The sequence below is a fragment of the Varanus komodoensis genome, unplaced genomic scaffold (assembly GCF_004798865.1).
Source record: "Varanus komodoensis strain SLA01 unplaced genomic scaffold, ASM479886v1 scaffold10, whole genome shotgun sequence".
In the NCBI taxonomy this organism is placed as follows: Eukaryota; Metazoa; Chordata; class Lepidosauria; order Squamata; family Varanidae; genus Varanus; species Varanus komodoensis.
In genome coordinates, this window is record NW_025335269.1 from 19,913,137 (window position 1) to 19,930,685 (window position 17,549).

The 17,549-nt window shown below is 41.9% G+C and overlaps 1 protein-coding gene across 1 annotated transcript in view; it reads right to left on the reverse strand.

Annotated features, from left to right (window-relative positions):
* The window catches only part of CPNE4 (copine 4), a 135,195-nt gene that overhangs the window by 56,313 nt on the left and 61,333 nt on the right, over positions 1-17,549 (reverse strand). Inside the window, exons 6-7 of the mRNA XM_044419163.1 lie at positions 9,469-9,552; positions 6,985-7,074 (exon numbers count right to left, since the gene is read on the reverse strand). Of these exons, the coding sequence (XP_044275098.1) occupies positions 6,985-7,074; positions 9,469-9,552 (174 nt within the window). The remainder of the gene's footprint in view (positions 1-6,984; positions 7,075-9,468; positions 9,553-17,549) is intronic.

Below are 17,549 nucleotides of genomic sequence, written 5' to 3' on the forward strand. Positions count from 1 at the left end.
AAGCTAACAGTTGCTAGGGAAAAAAAAAGAAAAAAATCCTATCTTACTAAAGTACAATATTTTACTAAGTTTCAAATAGGCCAAAATTACAGTGTAGTCTGTGGCACAAGAGACTATCCGATGCAATAACAGTTTCCCTCCCATAACAATTAGCAACTGGGACAGAAGGTTGATTTTCATCAGGATCATGTCTCTGGGGAAGGGGTTAAAAACCCATCTAGTGCCTGATCCTGATTGGTTTTCTCCATGTATTTTCTTCTAAAAAGTAACACAATTCCATATGTCTCATATTGTCTAGTTTTATCTTGAAAGTCAGATTGCCTGAGAAAAGGCATCAGAAAAAAATTACGGGGCACATTTGAATAAAAACTGGGAATCTGACATTTTTTTATTTAAAAAAAAAAGGATAATTTGGACAAGTTATTTCCAAACAGCAACATTTCCTATAAACCTCTACATTTTTCAAAAAGGCAAAGTTGATATACGGTGTTTCATGCTCTGATTGAAACCGAGATTTTAAAAAAGGGAGCATTTGATTGATCACTTTGGAATGGAAATAGGGCAGGTTTTGCATGCACATTCGACGGCCCAGCAAGCGGCAGGTCCCACTTGGTTCTGACTGATCTGTGTCCATTTCACTCAGGCAGAGATGGGGGAAAATTCTATTTCAGAGAATCCCTTGGGTGCCATATTTAAGTGGGTCTAAATAGGATGAGGCCAAAAATGCAAATAATAATAATTAAAAGTCCCAATGAAAATCTCTTACCACTAGTAATTAAGCCTCAGAAAAAACATGTTGACATTTGAGCATGGGGGAAAATGTGCCAAATCCAGGAAACCACCAAATGATCATTGGTTATGAGGACAGGGAAAGGGTGCTACCATCTGGGAACCCTGGAGAAACAGATCTGGCCCCCAGCCCAGGTTCCCCACTCTTGCACTAGCACTTCAGTGAGGGCAGGATCAATATGGGGTGTGCAGTCTCCAGGCCCGCTGTAACGATAATCACTTGCCTTAAAAGGTGCTGCTTTGCCAACACTCTGATCTTTTCCATTTTTAAGAAGCTTAAGAGAAACAAAGCTGCCACCCCACAAAAAAACTTTGCAAATGGCCTTTGCAAGATTGTCATAACCCAAGCTTGGAAAAACTGAATAAGGGCATTTCAATTTGCTTTACAAGTGAGAGACAGATTCATAACACAGATTGCATGGACTTTAAAAGATACCTTTTTAGTGGAAGCAAGTTTTATCATTTATGCTTAAAGATTATATCACTGAAGTCTGAAATAAAACAGCAATGAGTATAGAGACCTTTAGCACCAGCACTGCATGCAAAAGAAGGAGATTTGATTAAACATGTTTTTTGGCTTTTGGAATGCAAAAGGAAGAAACCAGAATCACCTCTTATCAAGCATCTTTCAGAAATTCCAAGCTCCATTGTTTTCAAAGTAACAAATGCATTGATGTTCACTTATTCCAATCTTTTATGACTAATAGCATATTTGAACACTTGATGGACGTTCTTTTCCACCTTTTGAATAAATAAAGCACAGGAACTCCCTTGCAAATGCACAGTACCTAGAACTGTGGGACTACATTCTTTTAAAAAGCGAATATAGCATGTACTTTTATTGTATTTCTTTCTCTCTTTCTTTCCCTCCCACCCATAAGTACAGACAAAACAGAGATGTTCCAAGTATATCCATTCTTCTAAAGATTCCTCCCCTTCCTTGGAGGATAGAATGGACTTATTTAAGAAATGTTTATTGAGTATGGGGAAATAATGCTAACATTTGAAGGAAGCAAGTTTCTATGCATTAGGTGACCTCTTGACCAAAAATGGGAAAAAAAGAAAAAAAAATCCTACATGTAGGTCTGGTTCAGACCTAACAGAAAACCAGTACTACATGAACAAGCCTAAAAATCCTTTTTTGAGAACAAGGTTTATTCCCATTAACAATATTTTTGGACATGCCCATGTTTGTTATATTTAAATCTCACCTTTTCTCCTTCAAGGAGCAATTACAAAGTTCTCATCAGCCTCTCTATTTTACCCTCACAACAATCCTGTGAGGTATGTTAGTCAGCAACTAGCCCAAAGTCATCCAGTAACTGTGTGGCCAAAGGCTTCAAATGGGGCATGCTCTCAATTTTTATAAGCAAAAATGAAACTCTTGTACATTATTATTATGTATTATTTATTACATGTTTATACTGCCCATAGCCAAAGCTTTCTGGACAGCTTACAGAGTGTCTAGATAGGAACCACTAAGTATTTCTCCTTATTTTCCCCCACAGAACCTATAAGGAACCTTAGGATGATGCATCTTTATTTCCATGTGAGAAACACTGTCACCCCACTCCCTTCCTCTGTCCTAAGCATACAGGTATGGAACAGGAACGTGCAACTTCCAGAGGCCATGTTTGCACCCCAAACCTCCTCTGTGGAACCCATTAGTGGGGATTTCCTCTTTGGACTGTGCATTGCAGTGGCCCTGAGTCTGAATTCCTGCTGAGCATGCCCAGTATTCATGGAATGGAGCCCTGCACAAATGCTGCACAAGCAGCGCCCCTCTTCTGCACCACCTGCAGCTGCCTTTATGCTGCTGCGCCTGATACTGAAGGTTGCTGGTCAAGCAAGTTTCATTTGCAAGCATTCACAGACTACCTCTTGGCTTGGCTCACTTTGCAAGATCAGGCTAAGCATGAGAAGAAGCCTTTGAATGCTTTTGCTTAGATTCCTCCCAACCCTAGCCCAAGGGGTTAAAAACCAGCTTGTGTGCAAGCTAATTTTGACCTTTTGCTGCTCTCGACCTAACAAGGTAAAAAAAGATGTTCGAACTGGCCCCTTGGGACGCCATTTATCCCGAACAGAATTTTAAAAATCTATTTTGAGGCCAATGGGGGTTGGCAGCCCACAGCTCCGTTGTCTTCATTTGCTGGGGCCTCTTCCCATTTTCCACAGCATGTCAGCAAGTTGCTACTGCTACTTTTCTGAAAACACACTGCAGCTGATCTGAATAAGTAGATTCTGTCAGGCTGAAAGTAGATTAGTCTGAAGGAGCCATCCAAGCACACCAAGCAAGGTTCAGAGAAGCCTTTTGCCTGAAAACGGCCAGTTCTCAAAACCAGGAAGAGTCCTTGGAGATCCCAAGAGTAGTGAGTTGTTTTTCCAGTTATTTTAATCTCTCTGATAGCACTTCTCCTGAGACATCCAAGTTATTAGAACTGTTAATGACACCATTTCTCAGTCCCTTCATCTTCAAAGTGATTTAGACACATATTCATTGACCCAAATCTATAGAAGTAATTAGTTTGATGGATCATTTGTAACATATATGGGAATTATAATAGCAGTTTTCATGACATGAGGGACATGGCCATTCTTCCTGGAACTGGCCCAAGTGAGATGTGGAGGGGGAGCATTACCTTAGGAGAACCTCCCCTGAGAGGCTTTTCACTTCTAGAATGTTCTCCTGTGTATCCTTTCCATTCTTCAAAAAGAAAGAAAGGCAAATAAGGCAAATTTGGGCAAGTGCAAGAATGGCAGGTGTCTACACTTTTTGCCACAGGAAGCTTAGGAAACTATAATTTGTGGACATCATTCCCTTTGTCCCCAGTTTTCAGAGCATCATAGATGACTTACACAAGAGACCTCATTTAACTTTTCCAGGATCTCTCATAACATGTTTGACTTTAAAAGAAGGAGAAGCACTGCAGAACTCTGCTTGTTCTAAAGCCCAGCATGTTGTGCAAACTCTCTTCTCCTTATCCCAAGTCAAAGGAGAGGAGATTTCTTTCATTGCTGAATTGCTTCTATCTGCTCCAAAGCACAATGGATTAGCAATTCAAAGGAGGGGGTTTCTGGTGTTGTCCTGGACAGAGGCCTTCACCTGGTCAGATGTGTGGAGGACTGAAGAAAAGACAGAACTACTTGTGAACTACATGGTTGCCTTCAGCATGACACAGAAATGCATGAAGTGACAAGATCTGGTAAGGTATTTTCTGAATTACATGGCATGAGGAAAGGGGCTGGAATGGGGGAGAAGGTGACCATATGAGATCAACATCACAAACCCCACTCTGGGTCCCATCGCCATCTGAGTTCAGGATACCTGAGACATGGCCTTTTCAGCTGGAGTGCCTGAGCTGTAGAATACCCTCCTGAGATGCCACCTGGTCTCATTGTTGCTTATCTTTTGACAAAAGGGAAAGACATGGCCATTTTAACATATGTTTATGTGAGCTGATTGCATTTTACCCCTCCAGCTTTAACGTAGATTTTTAAAAACTGTTTTATAACATTTTTATTTCATGTTTAATTATTTTTATTTATTATTTATTTATTCATTCAATTCGTTTAAAAGCTGCTCATTAGCAACATGCTCTCTGGGCTGCCAATTACAATATAAAATCAACTGCCAGCAAATAGAGAGAGCTTCTTAATTTATTCTGGTGTCCATTTCCACCTCTAGGTTTTTCAGTATGGAATATTATTTACAATATGGAAAGACTCATGAAATGTTTGAACTAGGATATTGTCTTTTCCTTAAAATCAAAAGGGGTTTTGTCCAGGCCAACAAAAATTCAACAGAATAAACCTCCTGACAATTATAGTCTGAGCAGATTTGGCAATGAGTAAATGTCTATTAGGTACAGTGGTACCTTGGCTCACAAACTTAATCTGTTCCAGGACTCTGGTTGTGACCCAAATTGGTCATGAGCCAAGTCAAATTTTCCCATAAGGTTCAATGTAAATAAGGTTAATCCGTTCAGTAACTTTTTTTTTTTTTACTCACAAAAATTTGAAGCAAAGTGACAAAAAACAACAAAGATTGCCCCCCCCCCCCCGCAGCACGGCCGCAATCGCACCCGTGTTCCCTGCATGAGTGCGACTGCGACTGTGGCCATAGACAGGCATGATCGTGGTTGTGCTCGAGCAGGGAAGGTGGGCGTGATCACGACTGTCACCCGATGCGGAGTTCGCGACCTGTGGCAAAATGTTTATGAAATTTCTGTTCGCAACCCATTTTGGTCATGAACTGAGGTGTTCATGAGCTGAGGTACCACTGTATATCTTAGCAAGGCTGGTCTCATATATTTTGAAGCATAAAAACGCCACCCTTTCTCATCCACAGACACAATAAATATAGAATGAAAATACAATCACTGAGAGTTCCCCTATCATCTTTTAATTAAATTAAAAATATCAGAAAGCTAAGGCACATGGCATGGTAAACTATGAATAATAACCTAAGAAACTAGGATGTGAATGAGTGTTGTGCTGGTACATGCCGCCCAGTTGCTCCCCCTTCAATCCTCCCTTTGCTTTTGTAATAAATTAAGCAGGAATGGAAGAGCTTCTTAAGACATGTCTTTTGACTCAAGGATTATTATTCTTAAACTAGCTGAATTTGTAAGCCAAGAAATAGTGCTGGTCTGTTGTTGGCTTACAGTCCTGGCTTATGTGGTGACTTATGATCTTAGCTTGATTGGGAGCAACAAACCAGGATTCCAAGTTTGGATGTTTCCGAAATGTTCCTTTTCCTTATTGCTTTACCTGCTCCCAGAAAGAGAGGGACCAAGTACAAAGTGAAAGCTCCGTGTACACTGATCACTCACCTCCTGCTGGATTAAGTTATGACTTATTATTTAAAGTGATGCGGGAATGCAGATAGTCTTTAGACATTATGGAACACTGGAGAGAGGAGAGGGTAATGATTACCAGGAAGTACATGCGCACATGCATGTCTAGGGAAAGGGAGCAAGGACTATCCAGAAATTCTTAAGTGCCAGGCCTAGACATCACCAGGAGTGTGGCTGTCACTTTCTGTTTGGTTGTTTCTAACCTTCCACAACTTTCAGTATCAAAGCTTTAGAACATGAAAGAAAGAAAGAGAGAGAGAGAGGCAGAAACATTTTTCATCTGTATTGCTTTTTTGGGCAACTGCCAATCATACCCAAGCAAGATCACTGATGTGTGCAGACACAGAGCTGTCTGTGCAAACATTGTGTTTTCTGATTTATTTTTAAAAATGCTAAACTAAAAGTAAACATCCCCATGATCCTGAAATGTGTGTTGAATCAATGGTGAGCAAAAGGCTCTTCCTACAGGCCTACAACCTGCTTTTTCTACTACTTTTCACACAGTTCAAGAGATGTCATTTCATGTTAATGCAGATTTTGCATTCCTCATGGGGTAGCTCCACAGTCTTCATCCTATAGCTTAAACTGCAAGTTTGACTTTTTTTTTCATACATTCTAAGCTGTACATGGATTTGGCAACTACCTTGCCCCACTGAGTAGACATGATTTTGAACTTGGAACACAAAATACTGCTAACTCACAATCAAGTAGCACACCCATTCTCCAGTTCGTTTCCTTCAAAAGTTTTGGGCTACAGTGCTCAGAATGCCTAACCAGTGGCCATGCTACCTGTGGCTGATGGGAACTGTTGTTCAAGGCACCTGGAAGGCATCAGGCTGGAAGAAGGCTGTTTGACTAGAACAATGTCAAACAGGTAAGATGAACCAACAGGTCTCACTTTGCACAGTCACTTATTTCTCTCACCTGAGGGCCAAGACATAAAAGATTTTGGAGCTGCAAGTCATCTTAAGCTTCCATGGTAACCAAGCTGTTTTGTATGCTTTTATTCACTTGGCTCAGAACTCAATGTCTTGTATGAGAGGATAGTAGAGATTGCACAAGTCTGATTCTTCCAAAATGTTGTCCCTAACAAAGTAGTGTTATACTGAAGGAGGTTTACTAGATTATGCAGACTCATAAGAGGAATACACTGCTGGGCGAGTTTAAATTCAAACTGACTGCGCTTAAATGTGTCTGCAAGATGATGTGCCTTTACATCAAAGGAGAGTGAGCATGTGTGTGTGTTTAAACAGTGGCAGTCTTTAATTTCAAAGGTTTTCAAGAGGAGTTTTTTTAAAATGCAAAGCTTCTTGCTCCAGAGTTCATAGAGATCACTGACCTTTAATCTACGGTCTTGGTCCCCACTGCAGAGTGAATTTACTGACACCTTAAATGACTTCCAGGCTGGGTTTAAGTTATTCATCACCACCTAGGAATTAAAGAAAAAAGGAATCATACATGCATTTCAAAACCTAAGTGCAAAATAGCAATAATAATGAAGTAAAAATGAAGACTATTATCACAAATATATATTTTCCTTAAACGGGCACATTATATCTTTAGTGATAATTATGCATTATATATTTTTCTTACATATTTTGTGGCTGAATGTTCAGTGATATCAATTGATCTAACATAGTATCAAACAGGCTTCTTGTTAAGCAACAGCTTTGACAATTCATTTTTGTAATTAGGATTCTTCCCAAAGCTCATTAGAGTCTGTGATTTCCTTTGCCTTAGGATCGGTTCAGTCGAAAAACAAAGAAACCAGCATTGAATGAGCCAACAGATTCCTACCCAATGAAGACAGCAATTGAAAATTTGCAAATGACAATAGGTAAGCATAGAAAAGAAAGCATATTTTGTATGGATGTATGTTGGGCTGGTAGGACACTCCTCCATCTTAATGTAAATTGATCATAGCATGTATGTCCCACTGGCACTTTATCCCAATGCTGAAATCCATGGTAACATTTGGAAGACCAAAACTGTGTCAGTGCTTCATAGTTTAAGAAGGATATTGGTAAATCAAGGACCAAAGTTCTAGGAGGAAAAAGTTGAAGGGCTGCATATGTTTAGCTTGCAGAAGAAATGATGAGGTAAGACAATAACCCTCTTCAAATCTCTGAAGGGATGTCGCATACATGATGAAGCAAATTAGTTCTCTCCAAATTACAAGGAAAAGGATTTAGATCATACATTTGGATGAACTTTCTGATCAAAATACCATCTCAGAAGGCAGTGGCCTTTGCCTCATTATACCTGGATGGACACCTATTGGGGTGCTGTAGTAATGATGGCCAGCATTGGCAGGGTGCTGAACTTTGTGTGGCTTGTGGGACATTCTATCCTTTTACCCCCTGCTGTGGTCCCAAAACACATCAGGGCCTGTACACCAATTTGCAGGGAGAATGGGAAAATAGCAGTGATGGGGGCTGATGCAGATTAGGCCCACAGTGTGGGGGGACAATGAATAAAAACTTCCCTATGTTGATTCTAGTCCATTGGAATACTGCCCCATACAAAGAACAAAAGGGGAAAGGTTCTCTGATGCAATTAGGACCACTGTGAGGACAAAGGATCACACCCCTCTCTTCCATTCCCCACTCCCAACCAAGCTTTCCTAAGGCTTGCTATGCATCCTTCTTCCAGAGGACAGTCCTCTGTTTGAAGAGCTGCAAGAGGATTGTGCTCAATTTTGAAGGTAACTTTTATTGGACTGCCCAGTCTAAGCTTAGTTCAAAGACAAATGCATCAGCAGAAAGAGCTGTCCCTTGTAGTTAGCTGTCAACAGCCCTGGATAACAGACTGAGCGAAGCATACCAGCTCACCCAGTCAAAGCTGTTCACAATAAAGTGAGATGGCTTGTATTTCTGTATTACTATACGCTAAGTTATAATGGGGATCTGCAAGTAATCCATTTGGGTGGGAAATCATCTGCATTCTATGGCTTTGGCTTCCTGGACTCTGGTCCACTTTCCAGCAGTAGCAAGAACATCCCATGTGCTTTGCAAGCAGCACCATTCTTTCATACTTGCTGCTGCAAGTGAGCAGGAAAGAAGCCTGGCTGCTCGGAACGGCAGCTGCGGAAGGTTGCCAGTTCCATAACAGGAGCTCTGGGTGCATTCGAGAATTTCCACTTGGCTCGGCTTGCTTTGCAGGACCAGGCCAAGCACAAGAGGAAGTTGGAGGATTCTAGAGGGCTTATCCAAAAAGGTTTGTCCCAACCCTAATTATTTCTAAATTTGCATCTATATGTATAAATTAGCACAAGCACATATTATGCAAAAAATTTTTTGGCAATTCCTAAGTGTCCCCCAAGTTTTTGTGAAAGGAAAAATCTTGCACTCAGGGGCAAGTCACGTCAATAGTTTGTAGTTTGTATCACGTAGTTTGGCCCTTAGATCTCTGTAAGGTACGTACTCTCCTTTCCCAGGAGAACAGGAATACAGAAATAGATCCTCCAGGTTTTCTTAAAAACAGAGGTACCATTATTTTTCCCACAGTCAGACTTTTTTTCCAGCAAGTTTGTTGCTCTTATATTACATGGCAACAGATCTAATGCTGCTCTATTGCTGCTAGACTCATACTGCAATTTGTAAAACAGAAAAACAAAAGCATATTACCTTGTACTATCACCAAAAGGCCCCAGTCTTTCTCACAGCAGCCTCAGTAAAAAGCTTATTGAAGAAGTGGATGTAAGTGATTCTAGTAATTGTGTGGGTTTGTATGTGAACATCCTATTAAATGTGTTGTGAATCATAATTTAAAAACATCTCTCTCAGCTGTGCCCCTTTGAGTTCAAAACTGGTATATGCCTCACCTCAGTCCTGTGAACAAGCTGCTGGGTGGCATCATCATTCATACGGAAAATTTCCAGAAAGGGATCAGATTTGCTGAAGAAATCCTGGAATGGAAATATGCATATCTTTATTTTCAAGGACTATTATATTCTGTTTACAAAATCACACTCCTGCCCTACTTACTGAAGGAAAATAAAAGTTCATTCTGCTTTAATTGCCAAGCAAAGTAACTTTCAAGGGTGAAAAGAATGTCTAAAAGAAGCACTCTGATTCCACAACATCTTGTTGCACATTTCAGTTGCATCACTTCTAAAAGGTAGATCCCACATAGTATTATTTAATGCTCAGTCATACAGCTATCTGCACTGTAAAGGAACTTTAGAGTCCATTTGGAGTACAGCCATTAGTATATCTGCTCCCTCTCTAAGCAATTTCCCACCTGTCAGTGTCAGGCAAACACAGCCAAGATTTTGCTTTGGGCACCTGCCAAAAGCATTTGTATTTGAATAGACATTCCCTGACTTACGGCTTTTTTACACAAGCCATTTAATAGGTGCTGGTGATTCTTTACTCATTCCTTGTGGATGCTTTCCACAATGTTTTCATGTACCAGGAACTTTCCCATTCCTTCCAACATTCCTGTGCCTTTCTATTAGATAAAGGAAAGTGAGGTATTATCTGGATATCCCATTAAAACAAACACATGTATTTCCTCAGTTTTTATTTTATTTATTTATTTAGGAGACTTCTATGCCACCCCATTCGCCGAAGCCTCGGGGCGGCTCACAACCATAAATAAACTTCAATAGAATAATATAAATTAACAATATAAATTAAGTTGCCCTGGCCAAAGAATAAAATGAATAAATAATATTAACAATTAAAATAACATTTGAATAAAAAGGTCTTTGCCTGGCGCCGAAAAACAAATAATGACGGTGCCAGGCGGACCCCTCTGGGGAGCGCATTCCATAGATTGGGTGCCACCGCAGAGAAAGCCCTCCTCCGAGTACTCACCCTCCTAATTTCCTTCACGGAGGGTTCCCGGAGAAGGGCCTCTCCCGCAGATCTCAAGGGGCGGGCGGGCGTATATGGATGTAAGCGCTGCTTCAGGTAACCGGGACCCAAGCCATTAAGGGCTTTATAGGTCATCACCAACACCTTGAATTGGGCCCAGACTTCAATGGGAAGCCAGTGAAGCTGACAGAGGACTGGAGTCATGTGAACATAACGCCCAGTCCTCATCAGCAGCCTGGCAGCTCTATTTTGAACCAACTGAAGTATCCGGACCGTCTTCAAGGGTAGCCTCACGTAGAGTGCGTTATAGAAGTCAAGTCAGGAAGTCACCAACGCATGTGTCACTGTCACCAGGCCGTCATTCTCCAGGTAGGGACACAGCTGGTGGATCAGCCGAAGCTGAAAGAAAGCTCTCCTCGTCACCACTGTCACCTGAGCTTCCAGTGAAAGCTCTGGGTCGAGGAGCACTCCCAAGCTGCAGACCTTGTCCCTAAGGGGGAGTGCAACCCCATTCAGGACTAGGTTCAATTCACCCTCTCCGAAGCCCGATCCGCCAACTAACAGGACCTCCGTCTTGTCTGGATTGAGCTTCAGTTTATTGGCCCTCATCCAGCCCATTACCTCGGCCAGGCACCGGTTCAGCACAGCCATTGCCTCACCTGCATTGATGGAAAACGAGAGGTAGAGCTGGGTATCATCAGCGTACTGATGATTCCACAGCCCACACCTCCTGATGACCTCTCCCAGCGGTTTCATGTAGACGGTAAACAGCAAAGGGGACAAAATGGATCCCTGCGGTACTCCATGGCATAGCTGCCATGGTGCAGAGCCAGTCTCCCAGCACCACCTTCTGGAATCAGCCATTGAGATAGGAACGGAACCACTGCAAAGCAGTGCCTCTGACCCCCAATCCCGCTAGCCTATCCAGAAGGATACCATGGTCGATGGTATTGAAAGCCGCTGAGAGGTCCAGAAGAACCAACAGGGACGCACTCCCCCTGTGCTTCTCCCTGCACAGGTCATCGTACAGGGCAACCAAGGCAGATTCAGTACTGTACCCGGGTCTGAAGCCGGACTGAAATGGGTCCAGATAATCAGTTTCATCCAAGAGTGCTTGGAGTTGTCCCGCCACCACCCACTCCAACACATTGCCCAGAAACGGGATGTTGGCCACTGGTCTATAATTAGTGGCCATCTCTGGATCCAGTGACGCTTTCTTCAGGACTGGTCGGACTACCGTCTCCTTTAAAGGGGCAGGTACCCGACCCTCCCTCAGAGAAGTGTTAACCACTTCCAAGATCCAGATCCCAATCCCATGCTTGTCATTGTTTATTAACCAAGATGGGCAAGGGTCCAATAGGCAAGTGGTGGGACGTACTCGTCCAAGCACCCTGTCCACATCATCAGGCAGTTATGATATAACACAGCGCCACCAAGTGGTTGTCTGATAGAACTTCTAAAAACACAGGGAAAGAAAGACATGTGTGAAGAGGTGATCTTAATCCCTCAAAAAAATTGGAACCCAAAGTCTCAGTAAAGTGGCAAGTTAAGGGCTTCATGTACAGAAGCTCTAATGAGCCATGGTTTTATTGCTACAATATGAATTTAAAGGTTTCAATTCTGTATTCCTACCATCATTATCTCCTTTTATTACTGTTTTCCACTTAGTTTATTGGATGCAGAGTGGTGTATAAATCTTGTAAAATAATAGATGTATTGGTTCATATCCACTTGGAAAGGTGTTGTAATTTGGGTCGCTGTAGTGCAGGACGGCCACATGCAACCACTTTTCTGATGGAAGTGAGGAAGGGGAGTGCTTGTCCCTCCAACCACAGAAGAGCTCTCATGGAATGTTTCCTTGACTATATTCTGTAAACTCATTCCTATATTGCATGCCGATTTTCAACATCGCTGAGATTAGCCTAATTACACATTTGGCCTTTCAGTTCAAATAAATTGTTCACTTTAAGCCATGAGTGCGCATCATTTTTGTGTTCTCGGCACATCTAGAAACTGATAAAATGTCATGGGAACCACCACAAAATGACAACCAGAGGAGATGTGGAGATGGATAAGTAATCAGACTAAAAGACTGATACTGCAGAGCTGGTTGGTCTGAGTTCCAACACATTAAACAACTTCTTTGAACCCAGAGCTTTCATCACCAAAGGAAACCTATTTCAAAACAATCTCAGCTACTGCTAAAATTTAAGCAGGTTTTAAGCGCAGAAGTCACTTCACACATCTGCAGTAATAATTATGATCTCCACACATGCCATATTCTGTCGCAATCTTCATTTGCAAGATCAACCAATTGCATAGTCTGCGGAATATATTTGGCGCAAAATATATTTATGAATTCCATTCTGAAGCAATTAAAGGTTTTTGGTTTTGTATTATAGACAAACAAGAAAGACCCTAGTGTAATGGAAAAATTAAGTATGTTGGGCGTGCTGGGGAATGAGCAAATATGACATTCTAGGTCAACTGGGCCAAAATTAAAATATATGCATGAAAGCTCAGCTTGAACAATTTGAATTACACATTCAGCTTTAATAATTAGATTCTGCTATGGGAGAGGAATGGAAACTGGAATATATAGTTTCATAGACATTCTTAGTGCAAACACTAATTATTTCTAAAGTAATGTTATGAAAACAGCTATTCAATTATTATTGAATAATAACAATCCAGAATAATTCTTACTTATAGAAATAGTTTTCTGTTTATTTCAGTTTTACAGATTTCAGTTCACAGATAATGAAATTTTTCATAATATTGATGCTGGTAAACAAGGTCTAACATTCTGTTATGTTTCATTACACTACAGTGAGAGAAGACCTTTTTATACAAATAAAGAATTTAACTGTATCTTATTTCAAGGACATTTTTCTAACTCCATGCCATAAGTACATGTTCATATGTTGTATTGCTATGATTCTTGCAATAAGAACATTCAAATATTTTTCATAATGTGAAAGTCATAATCACAGCCAGCACAGCAAAGTGGCTAGACTGTTGGCCTGGGGATAAGGATACCTGGGTACTAGTATTTGGCCACAGAACTAGTTATATTCACACAACACAACAAACCATTAAAAAAAAAAAAACCCTACTGTTGTTTGTTGTGTTGTCCAAATCCAGTTGTGTTATTTCAGCATGGTATGCTTAGTCTTTAGAATCCATAATATGAAACAATGGTTTGTTCCATCTTGTATCCACACCATGATGATTTCTCATGATGAGGTCTAGGAATAAAGCTACAAGAGAGCCCTCAAGAAAGACTGGCCACCACAGAAGCCACTCCAGCCATCCAACCTCTACCATCTTGCTTTGTCTAGTGACAGAAGCATCATCGCCTGCCTTGCTCCTACAGGCTGCTCCCATCCCTGTCAGTCTTCTCCACACTCTTCTAAATGTCCATTTGCTGTTGCCATTTTCATGCCACACTACCAAAATCAGTGAACTTGGAGACTGCCATATTCTGCACATCTATCTTTCCACTGAGGTTTTTACAGTGACCACTCTTGAAATTGTCCTGCCTCCTGCCTCTTGTTTTCAGGCAAAAACATCTCCTTCCTAACTTTAAAGATCCTTTTTCAAAGAGGGTACACATGGGCAACACATGGTGCATTAAAAAGGAGAAGTCCCACTAAAGAAAGATGGTCTTTGACTCTGCCTTCCTTGCTTTCCTGCACTCATATATTGTGTACAGTACACAGCAAGACGGTCAACAGGCTGTGCTATCACCTTCACCCCACGTCTGTGGCACAAACACTTTCCCAAAAGCCACCCTATAACATTCTCAGGGAATGCCCAGATGGGCTGCCTCTGGAAAACAATTCCCTGCAGGAGCTGCTCTGATCCATCTTTGACACAGATGCCTACTTTTTCAGGCAGATGGAATATGGGGGAGGATGCTGACATCAATTCTCCAATCTTCAGCCTCTTCTCCCAAAGCACTGCAGCCTCCATGCCCCTTCTCAGCAGTCCTCCCTGAAGCAAACCCCATCAAGCACAAAGGGACAGACAGCATAGTCCTGCAAGGGAATCCATTTCTCCTTCTGGAATGAAGAAGAATTTGATGACCTATGGGACAGCCTAGAGACCCAGGAGTACTTGAGGTCCACATGCCATGGCAATATCTTCCTAGGGTTTTCAGGGCAACTGAAAAAAGGTGGTTTCTTGTCCATCCCAGCTCAGTGCAAGGATAAGCTGCATGCCCTCAAGAAGTTAACGACGTTCATTATACACAGCAAGTTTTGAGGGAGGGCTCTAGAACCATGCCCTGCTATGACACACTAGAGAACAGGAACTAATTGAGACAAGAACTGTGCAGAAACTGAGGACTGCAGTCCTGACCAAGCCACCCTGACTAACTTGGCATCTGCCAGATGATAACTCCCATGAATTCCAGCAAGCATTGTTGATGCCATAAAAGGTAAAGGTAAAGGTTTCCCCTTGACGTTACGTCCAGTCATGCCTGACTGTAGGGGGCGGTGCTCATCTCCGTTTTCTAGCCGAGGGAGCCAGCATTCGTCCGCAGACAGTCTCCGTGGTCATGTGGCCAGCATGACTAAACACCGAGGTGCACGGAATGCTGTTACCTGCCCACCGAAGTGGTACCTTTTTATCTACTTGCATTTGCATGCTTTTGAACTGCAAGGTTGGCAGGAGCTGTGACGGAGCAACGGGAACTCACCCCGTTGTGTAGATTCAAACCAGCGACCTTTCGATCTACCAGCCCAGCAGCACAGTGGTTTAAACCACTGTGCCACCTGCAGTCCCGTTGATGCCATAGGATGATGGAAATTGTAATCCAAAATTCTGGAGGGCACAAGAATGGGGAAACGGGTAGTCTAAAAGCCACTTTTTAGGGCCAAACCTTCTCATTGTTTAAAAGCATCCATGCACTGCCTGCAGATACACATCTCACCAAGTGATCAGTTTAAAGCCATCCACAAGCAGGCCTAGTATGACAAATGAGACTCTCCACGTACTGATTAACAAAATCCAAATCCAACAGGAACTGGTAATTTACCTAAATTGGTCTGATGGCCTCCACTTTCCATGGAAGCTGCTGTGATGTTTCCTGACTAGGTACTTATTAACTGGGGAACAAACTATTTCACCTGCTGAAGGTGCATTATTTACTCTTCATTTACTCATAACATAATAGGCTTTAAAAAAAAAAAAAGAGGAGGGGAGTGTGCATCATGCCCGACATTTCAAAAGAACATCATTCTTTGCAGAAGTAGTGATAAGGCACCAAGTCATAGCTTCCCAACCCCCAATGCTTTAGCTGTAGTTGACCTGAATGGCATCCAATGCGTCACTGAGACAAACCGCAGCAGCACCTCTGATGCACATCATGGTAACTGGTGAATCTTTCATGCAGTCTGAATAGATATGTAGGCCACAGCATATGTATCCATTTGAGATGGATGAAAAGTTTACAAGTTCACCGTGCTCTCAGATGAATGGAGTATGCCAGAATCCATCCAGTCACAAGCTGGCTTGATGCTCATACCTTAGGACACAATCTGATGCATGTTTAGGTAGAAAAGATGTCCTGTAGCTCTCAGCATTCCCCAGCCACTTGAGCTACGATGTTGGAAGGTGTAGGTCTTTCTTTTCTATCTAACCATGCATTGGATTGTTTATCTATAGTATATGAGCTGAAGCTGGGTCAAATACACTCCTTTGATTTTCATGGGACTATCACCACTGCTAAAGTGGGAGAAGATAATCAGTGCCTTAGAAGGGAGATGAAATTCTATGACCTTTCATGTACCAGAGTGTGAAATACAAAGGGCCAAGATTTTCTCCATGTCTAAGATATATTTTACACTGTCCTGTCATTTATCATGAAGGATGCTATAAAAATATATAAAAGAAATAAATCCCCCCCACAACCACCACCACACACTTTCTTAACTTTTGACTGCTGAATGTGACCGGCTGGCATTCTGACTTGCTCAGAACAGGCCAGAAAGTGCAACACTATCCCACAGGAAGTGCAACACTATGGGTTGCATCCTTATGGGACTCACCAGCTGCACAGTGGGGTTTCTGAGGTTCTAAAATAATCTGAAACAAGTGGAAATGCTCATTTGTAGAACACGGAAGAAGTGACCCATCCAGATTCAGACATGGGCATTTCTGCTAACAGAAATCCCATTCCTGAACAGTGGTGATAAAATGTTGAAGTGGAGACTCTGTTCATTGCAGTTACCATGGCTACAACCCCAAGGAGAATTCACAAATTGAGACAGCTGCATTAATCCCTACCAACAAATGAGTTCTGGCTGGTTCCACCTTCAGCAGGAGCAGATCATGAGTCTGAATTGCCCATTCAATATCAAGCCACCAACCTCCAAACAACTTTGCATGGAGATCAGGAAAATATATATTGTTGCTGGGAAAATCTTCTACATCCCCATCTATCATGAGGATTGCAGCTAAGTTCAGAAGGATCAAGGAATTCTCGGGGAGGGGGGTGGAGTGGCAGAATGAAGCAGCATTCCTGCTAATAAAAGAGTGCCACTACTGTGTCTCTGTGAGTCCTGCCTCCACCACACCACTTTTCCTGAAAGTATATGGCTGCCCTTAGCTAGAAACAATATTAGATGAGTTGGAACCTGATCTAACAGAGGTTTCTGCATGATCTTATCGCCACAGTGCTCATAAACAATTCTGTTGTCATATTAATGATGTTATTGATGATGATGATTTTTTTATTTGAAACTTTTCTATACTGTCCCATACTTAAAAGTCTCGGGGCAGTTTACATGACGATCATGATGGTATCATCAGGAGTCAATCCACCCATTCAGAAAACTCATGTGCTAGAGTCTGGGGCCTGTAGTGCTTGGGACTACAGGCAGGAGTTTCAGTGATTGTCAACACTCCCTTCTATAGTGAAAATGAGTACATTAAATTGAAATGAGTGGAACCTGTAACAGAACATTGCAGTATGAAGTACTACTGTTCAGGTTTCCAGTTGCAGTACTCCATTCTTACCTTCTGGTATTCTTTTTTCCCTGCCAATAGTCAGTCAGCATTCTATGCCTGTGGATTATGC